The sequence below is a fragment of the Schistocerca cancellata genome, chromosome 6 (assembly GCF_023864275.1).
Source record: "Schistocerca cancellata isolate TAMUIC-IGC-003103 chromosome 6, iqSchCanc2.1, whole genome shotgun sequence".
In the NCBI taxonomy this organism is placed as follows: Eukaryota; Metazoa; Arthropoda; class Insecta; order Orthoptera; family Acrididae; genus Schistocerca; species Schistocerca cancellata.
The window spans coordinates 347,348,046-347,360,306 of NC_064631.1; the positions used below are offsets into that span (position 1 = coordinate 347,348,046).

A 12,261-nucleotide genomic window follows, 5' to 3' on the forward strand; every position below is an offset into this window, starting at 1 on the left:
GTGCCCATGTGTATCAAAACACGTTTTTAGCTAGCGGTATGTCTATTTTTAGTTTCATTAGTATTTTCGCCTATATTCAATTTCACACTCTTTATGTTTTTAAAATATGTATTTAGCTGATAGGCTCAAATTACAGGTGGAACATCAACCTTCCAGTCCATCACAATAAGATTTTTAACATAGAATCACTGATTAACAGGAAATCATTTTTATCACCTCCTTTCTGTGTTGCTCTTGCACGTTTGTCTTCTTTATTATATGCAACTGTTTTCTATTTATATTTATCACTTGCTATTTCATGGACAGAGTCCTCTGTAATATTATTCACTACATTGCATAAATGTGAATTTTTGTCACTAAGCTCAGTAATTGATTGTTTTTCACACACAGTATTTTCATTCACTAATTATTTTAGCATTCTCTTGTTTTAGCATTAAAATTTCCATTTTCAGCATTAAAATTTCCATTTTCAGCATTTCTGTGTCACTTTGAGGCAACTTAATGATTTCTTCCTTAGAGTTCACTGTATTAGAGTGTTCAGCTATTTCAAAATGTAAACACTATGGACACAACCATGGAGGATCGTCTTTTGAGTCTTAAACTCACTTTCGTACACTGTTTATAGAGCCAGTAATTACACTTAACACAAAACACATCTTTCATGATGTATTTTGAACATTCCCTACATGATGAACTGCTTAATCAAACCATTTTTGACTACTGAGAAGTGTCATTTCACTTTTCTGTCAGTGTCATCTTACGTCCACAATACAACAGTGTTTCTTTCTTAATGCCGAATTTTTTTTTTCACATTTGTAGATTTATCTGATGAAAAACTTGTACCCAAAATTTCTGTCTGTCTTCCTCAACAGAGAAACGTGCACCACTGATACGAATGTCTGATAGAGACAGAGGTCATTGGCATTCTTTGAAAACACTCTCCCAACAAATTTATTGCTCTGATGAAATAAGACTTTTTTTGTCAAGAATTCGTGTGTGTGTATCAACAAAGTGAAATTATTGGTATTACACTGTGTTCTGAAAGTTTGGCATACTTCACTTTAATATGAAATCAAGGCTACCACTCAGTTGATAGGCTGAAAACATTTTTTGTGTATCAGCTCACAGATAAATTTTCTGTTATCATAAAATCAATATTTTGTTATAATAAATTTGTACTTGGTATTTATATTTACAGGGTTTGATTACAGGGTTTGTCAAATGATACCTTTAGTGAGATGTTGTTGGAATCATATAATTCATGGTTTAAATAATGACCAAAATCTGTTTCAGGTCACTCTGAAAACTCATATGGGGCAAGCTCTTGATCTCTCAACATCACAATCAGGAAAGAAACCAAACTATGCAAAATTCACCATGGATCGCTACAATGCTATTGTGAAGTACAAAACAGCATATTATTCATTCCACCTACCAGTTGCACTTGCACTGTATATGGCAAGTCACAGTTTTCTTGTTACATTTCTTAAGTGACTGATTGCTTAACATAATTACTTAGTGTAGTACGTATTGTTTTATCAGTGAAGATGTTATAGCATTGAAATATTGTATGATGATTAAATTTTTCATTAGAACTAGTGTTATGTTTTCTAACTATATCCCGTGCTTATGAGCAATGAGAAGTCACCTTGAACTTGACAATCATTACCTAAAGAACCTCCAGTCTTACACCATACATAAACATGTTCAGAACTCTCAATCTTACGACAAACACGGCTCCTTAAAACTAATGGCTCGTCACTAGAGAGATAGCTTCCTCCATAAGACGAATTTGACTGATGAACAACATTGAAAGGCTTCCAGGCGATAACATCCCGTGTAGGAAATGAATCCAAAGAACTCTTCTTAGCATCACCAGTACGTACAAATGCAATAGTAATCCAACCATTACCAGTTCCTTGTACAGTCATACTCAAAGAAAACCTGGCAACAAAACCCATCCATCTGTGTGCTCCTTGAAATAAAGAAGCCTCGTCGGTTGACTTTTGTGTAAGTTATCAGACTAGCTGAAGAACTTCATGTTGACAGACTTCAGTGTAGTAGCAAAATGTAACAGAAGGCTGTGCAGTGTAGTGGTTTGGAGCATTAATATACTTCGGAGATGAAGCCCGAGCCTAGCTTGGGCCGCAACTTTGTGTTAAAAGCACTGAGCCCGAGTATAGGTCAAGCTGCAAGTTTCTCAACTCATTAGCCCTATTACTCGAACTGGACTCACTTAATATGAGAAAAATGGATGGACCTCTCACAAACCTGGCCCTTGACTGTTGCAGCCTTTTGCTGTCAGTTTCTGGAATTATTTGGAAAGAAGCATTAGCAAATTGTTATTGTGCCTGGCTGAGCCAATATAGTTGCATTGATGTAATGTTGTGCCTATACTTGTTAGGTTTCACAGTTCCATATAATTCTGCGACAAATACAACATGTTTATTGAGAAAGCAAGAAATTTTTGGAAACTCAGGAGAAAGCAATTGCCGAGTAACTTATGTCAGACATTTCTCTTGGGAGGATTTTCTTTCATCATTATTTTAAAATTTGTACTCTATCAGAGAACTAAAGTAAATATGAAAAATAAATCTTGAAGCTTGGCCCTTTTTTAGTATGTATTACTCTTGAAGATACATTAATTGCATATATGCCAATAACACTTTACACAATGGCATAAATGACTGGTTTCCTAGGCCCAATATTCTTCTTAGTGGCCAGACTCCAAAGTATTAATACTAATAAATCGATCTAACATCATAGCTAACATACTTGTCTTATGTGAACTGTGATCCTTACATTCTATGCTATAATTTTTAATCAGCACAAAGTAGCATGAATACTATATCACAATAGGATTGTAAATAGGCCAAGAATGTTACAAATTTTGAACATTGGTATTCACCCCCTAATAATAATTTCATATGGCTCAATAGCCAGCTAAAAGTCCAGTCTGTGAATTTGGTGTCTCTAATCTACCCCAGGTATCCATCTGGGGAAAGAAGGCCTACAGTTTAATACGGAATCTAAACCACATGTTGTTCCTGGCAACTCATGTCGTTGAAAAGGGGAGGCTAGGTTGATGGTGAACTGAAGGTTTCGTGGTCCAATTGGAATTAGATCCCATGACCTCTCAGTTTCCAGGCACTTACTTGACCATTAGACTGCCAGGCCTGACATCCACCAGCTAAAACCTTTTTATCTGCAGTAGTCATATTTCATTTCTCAAATGGTACGTAGATGTTCATGACAGTGCCCTTTACTTTACACAACTAAGAAAAGTTGTTCACGATATCAAACTTTAAAAATTCAAAAATTAGTAAATCTTCTCCTGCAGTTCTGTAAGAAAAGAAAGTTTTTGCATAAGATAAATTCCTCGTTACTAAGCATCTCACTTGACCAATGTCAATCATGCATAAGATGTAGAGAAAAGTTAGATTAAAATCACATACACATGCCCAAATTTGTATCAGTAGTGTCATACCACACTAATATTCGACATGCCTATGCTATTATTAGCAAATACAGCTGAACATACACGGACATTTCAACTGTTCTCCAATAATGGTCCTCCTCCCCCTTCCAGACAGCTTCCCCCTGGTAATCTTCTTCGAATTTTTCACCTCCAATCTGCCTGCACCTTCCTCCTCAAACAAGGGCTGAATTGCAGTTGCTAAGTGATTGAGGGTCTCCACCGTCTTTCTGACACTTTCACTTTTAGTGCGTACCAAGAAGTCCAATGTGACCTCCAATAGTTCCCCGAAACATTGCATCCATTCCAAAACCTGTCATGTGAATCCATCTCCCACCTCATAACGACAGCCCCATGTGTGCTCATCTATTAACGGTTCCAAAGCTACACAAATCCAAATCCATGAACCTTCCTAGTGATTGTCCCATTGTACCTAATTGCAGTGCTCTCACAGAAAGATCCCCAGCCTTTCATGACTAACAGTTTTAACCAATTGCCTGCGATCTTCCAACTTACATTTAAGACACTAATTACTTCATCCACTGAATTTGTACAGCTTCTGTCCTGTTACCACAAGACTCCTTGCTACTCACTGTGGATGCAATGTTCTTTTACACCAGTGTCTCCACATGCCCATGACAATGCCACAGAGGGCTACCATTCCCAGTGTCCTGACAAAAGGCATCACATCATTCCTGATCCTTTTCACCGACCACATTCTAGCCATAAAGTTTTATTCCTTTGAATGCCAGATCTACATGTAAGTCCATGAAATTATCATGGACAACTGCATGGAACCATCTTACATGAAGCTGTCTGATGGTGCAAACAGGAATTCATCATAAATACTCAGCACACAAAGAAAAGTAATGTAGTGTTTAAGATACTGGACTCAAAGTTGGGAGGAACAAAGATCAGATGAATGTCCAGCTATTGAGATGTGTTTAACATGACTTTCTTAAACTTAACAATCCATATTCTGGTATTGTTTCTTCAAATATGATGGGGCTGATCTTTTCATAATATTTGCTCTTCTCTTCCAGTCAACACCTTCAACCTCTTGTCTGTTTCAGATTCATTGGTTTTTATAAAATGTGCTTATGATAATGGGACCTTTGCCCTTGCCTGCAGAAAATTTATTATGTGTTGTCCTCCTCAGACGTACAAGCTATCTTCCTAGGTATTGTTATACACCTCTCAGATGGACAAATAGAATCATTTGGCAGTTCAAACTCACCTCACACCAACAAGGCTTCCAGTTTGACACATGTAATCATCAGAAAGCCCCTACCTCAGCCTTGAGACCCATGGGCACCATGAAGTATGAGTTAATCATATACTCCAATTACCTCATCAGAACCCTCAGAGATAGCTCATAACTTCCTCATTTAGTCCACAAACACATTTCTTGCACCATTTTTTCTTGTGGCACAAAATAAATCAGTCACCTTGATGAACCAGTACCAAGCAGTATGCCTCTTGTAATCCAATACCTACCAGGCTTTTAGAAACTCAGCCAAATCCTTCACCAGGATTTCAGTTACCTCCTGACATTCCTAAATATAAGAGATACTCTACTCAAATTCCTACAATCATTACCCAAAACAGTAGCCTACTACTCTTTAACCAACTTACACAATATTCTAGTCCATTGCTGTGCCACCTTTGCTTCTAATCCTGCACTCCATCAGTCATTCCCTTGGAGAAGACCCAGTTCCCAATTCTAAAATCTGTCCCATAAACCCATTGTCAGACTCCTGACTGCAGTTGACTCACAGAAATTTCCTATCCTGTCAAAAGTTAGAGCCACGTCTAAAAGGAGCTATAATGTATACTAGCTTCGTTGCATTTACTGTACAGTCTTTCAATTGTGTATGATAACAATCCCAAACTGTAGCTAATGGCAAAATCAACCACCTAGTTACTGAACATGTTGCACACCTCAGCAGTTACTTTAGAACCCATGGCATGTGAATCTCTCTACCACCAATATCACCCAGGTCCTTTGGGAACTCTTCCTGTAGCACATTCTTCGTTCTCACAATTCCTTGTGCCAAAACTTCTTTGCTCTTAATATTTTCTCTCTCATCTTTATCCACTCCAGACCCCATATTCTCTTTTGCCAACATTCTCTTTCTGTTACTCCTTTTTGCCCCATCTGCCAGTTCTGTGATTGTTATTGTGTACTGTCCTGATCATCTTACTGTCAGTGACAGCATCCTGTATCTCATCTTATTCCCCACATTACTTCCCCACCCCATTCTTGCCCTGTACACTCAAAACCTTCCCATATGTCATTGTTGTTTCACCAAGAGAATAGCATGTGCTTCGAAGTTAGTGAAATTGTGTGTGCTGTTAGCTGTATCTGTGGCCTATATGTCAATCAGATGAATTTGAGTTGCTGCCTATCTTCATTTTTGTTTCTTAATAATATTTTTTGTAAAGTAAGTAATTTTTCTGTTATTGCAGGCTGGTTACAATGATGAGGAAATGCACAGACAAGCAAAAACAATTCTGTTGGAAATGGGTCATTTTTTCCAGGTTCAAGTAAGTTGACTTGAATTTATAAATACAGTACTTTGAAGTAACTATGTAATAATTGAATTATATTCATTTGCTAGTGTACACACTTTGGCCAAAAATACCACTTTTTTTATTTTGCAGGATGACTTCTTGGACTGCTTTGGTGATCCAGAAATAACAGGAAAAGTTGGAAGCGACATTGCTGATGGGAAATGCTCTTGGTTAGCTGTCGTTGCATTACAACGAGCAACCCCAGAGCAGAGAGCATTTTTTGAGGTTTGATATTACGTATACGTTTACTGTTACACTAGCTTAGTGCCAGCTGCTTCACTCACATAGACAGTATGGCCAGCAGATATTTTATTTGTTTTTGTTTAATCGAATTTTATGTTGTTCACAAATTGCAACATCTTCTAACATTTCCACGCAAAAAGTGACTCTGGTAGATGGAGTCCAAAGTCTTTGTTAATCATGCCCCTTGCATTCTTGCATAGCAGTTTTCATCCCCTAACAAATATTTCTTTACGGGGTGTGATTAGAAAGTTTTAAGAATGTATCTGCTACTAGTGTCACACACGGGCGCTCACAACGGAAGACTATGTCTCTTCAGTGCTGGTTTCCCAGTAAGGCTTGGCTCCCCACCATCGTAATTCCGAAAACTAACCATATTCCTGAAACCACGGAATATTCTCCCTCTCTACAGATTCTTCCAAATGCCGACCAACCATATTTTTAGTCTTTTGTCATCCAGTGCAGAAAGTTTGTGAGGAAAAACCTATACTCGTTCAATGGTACGCTTCTGAGTAAAAATCCTGGGAAATAAACCAGCCTGCATGGTTTCCGAGGTGCCGCTTCTTTGTTCCTCTCACCTGCATCCAAGATTTTCAGCATTCAGTAGTATTATCCGGTTATCCTTCTGGCCCCTATTACAGTAGCGGCTGGCCGTCACCCTATTGTGCTCCAGAGCTCAGGTGTCACAACGTCCATCTAGCTACTTCCTGTGTTGAAGCAGGACCAACACCTGTGCGGGCCTTCCACCCAGAGCTTGAGTTCTGCCTGCCATTTCTTCTCCACGAGCGTTCCAACCTCTACCAGTATAGGCAATCATTCATTATGCCATTTTTATAATAAAGCCACTCCGTCACCTTTCATGCAATAATCATGAACAATTATTTACAAGACGTACCTGACAATGTCAGTCTCCTTTATGTATTCATATATATGATGTACAACCTATGACATGATACCTAATTGTGTTTGTAGATCACAGCAAAGTATGTGGATGAGTTCTTGTAAGGTGCAAAATTATAGCCACCTTACAAATGGAGCAACAAGTTTGTGTGAAATTTTGTTTTAAAACCAGGAAATCAGCTTCTGAGACTTACGAACTATTAAAAACAGCTTTTGGAGATAATTGTATGGGCCAGTCAAACATTTTAAAAATGGCCGCAAATCATTTGAAAATGAATTACAGTCCAGTCATCCTTCCACCTCAAAAACGAATGAAAATGTTGTGAAAGTTCACGATGTAGTGCGCTCAGATCATGGACTTACAATTAGGGAGATTGCTGATGAACTTAATTTAAGTTTCTATGTAGTTCAGTCAATTATAACTGAAGATCTGAACAAGCATTGAGTGTTCCCAAAATTCATTCCAAAGGTGTTGTCAAATGACCAGAGACAATACTAACTTGAAGTGTGTCAAGAACGGATTAGTCGGACCCAGATTTGTTAAATAGGGTAATTACAGGTGATGAATCATGGGTATATGGATATGATCCTGAAACCGAAGTGCAGTCTACGCAGTGGAAGGCTCTAGGTTCACCATGATCGAAAAAAGTACGAAGTCGGTCAAAGGTGATTTTTTTTTTCCCCCCCCGATTCTACCGGTATTGTGCAAAATGAATTTACCCCTGGAGGACAGACAATTAACCAGGAATACTACAAATGTGTACTGGAGCGTTTGTGCGAAAAGGTGCAGAAGAAAACACCTGCATTGTGGAAAGACAGGAGTTGGGTGCTACACCGTGACAATGTTCCGGCTCATCGTGCCTTCTCCATCTTTGAATTTTTGACCAAATTTAAAATTCCTGTGCTTCCACACCCCCGTATTCCCCTGACCCCTGTGGACTTCTACCTGTTTCCTAAACTGAAATTTTCACTGAAAGGGAAGCGATTTGACTCGATTTAAGACATCCTGGCAAATACGGAGTGAGTCCTTGACACACTTCAGGAAAAAAAAAAAAATTCCAAGGATGTTTCCAAAAGTGGAAATACCGTTGGAGTCGGTGTGTTCAGTCAGAAGGAGACTATTTTGTAGGAGATGCATCACAGTAGCATGTAAGTACCACCATTATACAATTACAAGCCCTTTCTTAAAACTTCCCCATCACACCTCATACACCTAATCGAGAAGTAAGATACCAATTTTCATAAATTTACCTTTATAATTTCTTTAATGTAATGAAATATTTTCTTAAAAATTTTTATCCTCTATTGCACTTCCTTAGGGGTTGAAGTTCCAGAAACATTCAAATATGTATTTTTTTAAAATTTCTGATTGAGAAGTCGAATACCAATTGTCTTAGATGTAGCCTTAAAAATCCTTTATTAGTTCTTCAGGAATTATTTATTTTGAAAACACTTTCACCCACTGTTTTACTCCCTCAATGATTGAATTCCCAAACCTGCTGAAACACCAAAATTCCAGTTTTTGTAGTTCTATCTTCAAAATTCCCTTTGTAGTGACATACTTTCAAAAAGACTTTCATCCCTTTTTTTCACCCCTTAGGGATGGGATTTTTGGACCATCCCTTCTTAAACGATGCCTACAGTACAAGATCCACACCCTCTCCAAACTTCAAGTTTCTCTCCTTAGCAGTTTGGGCTGGGCGATGATGAGTCAGTCAGGACTTGCCTTTTATATATAGAGATTAAATTATTCATACTGAAACTGATATTAATTAGTGATGTCTTCAGACACTTAAATTGTACATAGACAGATGATAAGCAACAGCTCTGAATATAAATTGTTGGTAGAGATATTAAATTGCTGAAGACATAGCTTGTTAAGCTTTAAGACTGTTCACTTATCTATAAGCCAAAGGATTCCGAAAACTAGTAGATTTTGTTTCACGTGTGACACTGGACATAAAGAAAGAAAATTGTAGTTTGTATCACAAAGGTTTGTTGACTCCAAGTGTCTTGTGTTGATATCAGCCGCTCTGCAAGTGCTTCTATATTTTATTTGACTTTCATTCATTTGTATCTCCGTTGTATTTTCATTTTCACTTTTATGTTTGGAGTGTTCAGATATGGTTTATTTGTGATTATGCTTTATTTTTATATTCAACTATACTGAAGATTTGGTAGATTCAAGTAATTTTACTGTCACTGTTCCTTTGTAGGAATGTTATGCCTCCAAAGACCCTGAAAAAGTAGCTGCCGTCAAGGAGCTATATGAGCAACTAGGAATACCAACAACCTATGCTATTTATGAAGAAGAGAGCTATAACATTATCAGCACACACATTCAACAAATGTCACGCGGACTGCCTCACCAGTTGTTCTTCAAGTTCATGGAGAAAATATATAGGCGGGAATGTTAAAATAATCATTGTAAATGTATTGTTGAAATAAGCCTTTGAGCACAATAATGAGAAACAATGTGATTGTAAGAGCTATGTATAGTAGCTTTTCTTTTGCCTCACTCTCAGATATAAGATAATACTATAATACTGGTATCTAAATTTATAAGTCATTAGAACTTAAATATAACTGCAGTAAGCTAACAATCTTAATGTTGGGCACCCTGCAAACAACTTTTGTTGTTCAGTTTTAAAAAATTTGGAGAATCGTGTTCCAGCAAGAGGCTGCATCCCTTGTTGCTATTTCACTGTTTCACATTTTGTGTTACACATGTGAAATAAAGTACTAAGAGTGAGTATCTGGTACATTCAAAACTGTAAAGTATTTATCTTGCCCCTTGTACAACTGTAAGTGCTTGTATTTAATTAGTAATGAAATTAACGAATATTTAAACATTGCATGAGAGCAAAGACTGGATGTGTTTCTGAAAATTACGATTGCCTTGCTAACATACAGAAACGTAAGTCAAATTATTGTGATGTGTGTGAGTTTTTGAGTTTCCAAAACAGCTGCTAAATTTATAATTGTAAATATGTTTTATAACAAAGTTCTTGTTATGGCTGTGTCAACAAGATGCACGTGAAACGTGACTATTGTTTGAGCTAAAATGTCTAGATTTAAGAAAGTAATTCAGATGCAGCCAATTCCAGAGTCAGATTTTGTTTCCCAATGGTATTCCAATGATGAACTGTAGATTGATACGAATTTTGTTTCAGTTGTTTCATTTTCTCTGTTCTATTGAGTTCCGTGGTCCTGATAATTCACACAGGTGCAGGTGATTGCTGGAACAGCTTGTGTCAAAGTTTGACTTAATTATTTCTGTTTTGAAATACTGAGTGTGTGTTCTTTCTTAGGTGAATGGTTCAGCTAAATGGACTGGAGCCATTTAACAAGTGAGAATGTTTATAGCCAATGAAGAAATACAACAGTATTTTTGTAGTAAATGTGCTGTAGGTTCTTGTGTGTTTTGTACTTGTAAATAAAATTTTGTAATAAAAACTGTTTTTTATAGAAAATATTTTTTTTTTTTTTTGCATAAATATGTGAGAAAAATAACTGCACAAATACAGTTCTTAATTAAGTGCATTGTTGTGTAGATATGGACCTTATATGTGTACTGTTGTTCTGGAATCTTGAAAGAATCACACAGAATAATTTGCCTTAGTCGATCAACTTATACAGTTGCGTCCTGCCAGTAACTAACGTGGACACTTGAAATTTAAGCCTGTTTCCTCATACCAAATGCATGCTTTCTTACTGAGAACACCATGTTCCTCTTCGCCATTATTACACATAAAATGCATATCTCAAAAGTGTGGGTTTATTGCCTCTCTGCAGTGGTAAGATTGTACAAGTAGCCAAAATTCTTCAGATGGTGGTTGGTTTCCGTATGTATAACAGTAAATTAAAATATGTGCAAAAATAAACATTCTAGCCACATATGAATTCCAATCAATGATGGGATTGAAATATACACTGAACTAGGTGGCATGTATTCATCTTCAAGAATGAGTGAAGGAAAGTGCAGCAGTGGTGTCATGCATTTAGGAAAGGCTGGGTCACTGTACAACACACTGACGATAACAGGATAGGACAAGTGAAATCTATTCAGTGAAAATAAGAAGCAGATACCTCTTCTGTTCGTGTGTGTGTATGTGTGTGTGTGTGTGTGTGTGTGTGTTTGAAGTTTAGTTAAGAACTATTTAATAATAATTGTCACAACACGATTAAATAGGTGGCATTTATAATCTAAAATATTGTTGGTTTAATGAGGATTGTTACCTTTCGCAGCCATGAAGATTTACATTTTCTAACCGTTCCAGAGAAATACTGAGATGATTTCTAACAATATGCCATGCACCTTCCAAATGCACTGACGTATCAACAACTTGAAATTAACCTCTTACCCAGATACATTATTTTTAGATATATTTCTTTATAATTCACAATATTAGAGAAAGAAAGTTGCTACTCTCCATATAGTGGAGATGCTACAAAGGCCTTAATGGCCGAAAGCTATAATTGTGTTAATCTTTTTGTTGCGCCTATCGCGACTTAGCATCTCCACTGTATGGTGAATAGCAACTTTCCTTCTCTAACATTGTTACATTCCATCCTGGATTTTCCATTGATTCATTATAATTCACCTTATTTAAGTATAATTCACTCAGTACTGTCAAATACAAAATAAAATAAACCTTGCTGGCAAATTGATAAATTAAGACTGTGTTTTGAAACATGTCTGTCGCCCTACGCGGACACACACCACCATGATTCCAATATAACACTAATTTATTTCTCCCTAAAGGAATGTATGTCATGGAGTAGGTAATGCAGATCAAGTCACAGATAATCAATATTGTAAGAGTGTGTATAATTATGAGCACAACCCGAAACATACTCCCAACACTGGCCAGCTTTTAGAGGGATAACCAGTTGAACAGGATGCAAGGTTATGGACTCTTCTGAAGTTCATTGGTTTGCATTTGTATCTTTCGATCTCTTTCCTCACAAAGACGTGTGTGGACAAACATCCTCCTATGTAGAATAATAACGCAACCCAGCTGGAGTCTTTACTGAATTTCTTCTTGATTAATGATCTACATGGAAGTTTT

At 37.0% G+C, this 12,261-nt stretch overlaps 1 protein-coding gene across 1 annotated transcript in view; it reads left to right on the plus strand.

Annotated features, from left to right (window-relative positions):
• LOC126190804 (farnesyl pyrophosphate synthase-like) overlaps positions 1-10,653 on the plus strand; it is a 47,711-nt gene extending 37,058 nt beyond the window's left edge. Inside the window, exons 5-8 of the mRNA XM_049931363.1 lie at positions 1,294-1,458; positions 5,945-6,022; positions 6,140-6,274; positions 9,406-10,653. Coding sequence (XP_049787320.1) covers positions 1,294-1,458; positions 5,945-6,022; positions 6,140-6,274; positions 9,406-9,606 — 579 coding nt within the window. The 3' untranslated portion in view covers positions 9,607-10,653. The remainder of the gene's footprint in view (positions 1-1,293; positions 1,459-5,944; positions 6,023-6,139; positions 6,275-9,405) is intronic.
• Positions 10,654-12,261: the final 1,608 nt, after the last annotated feature.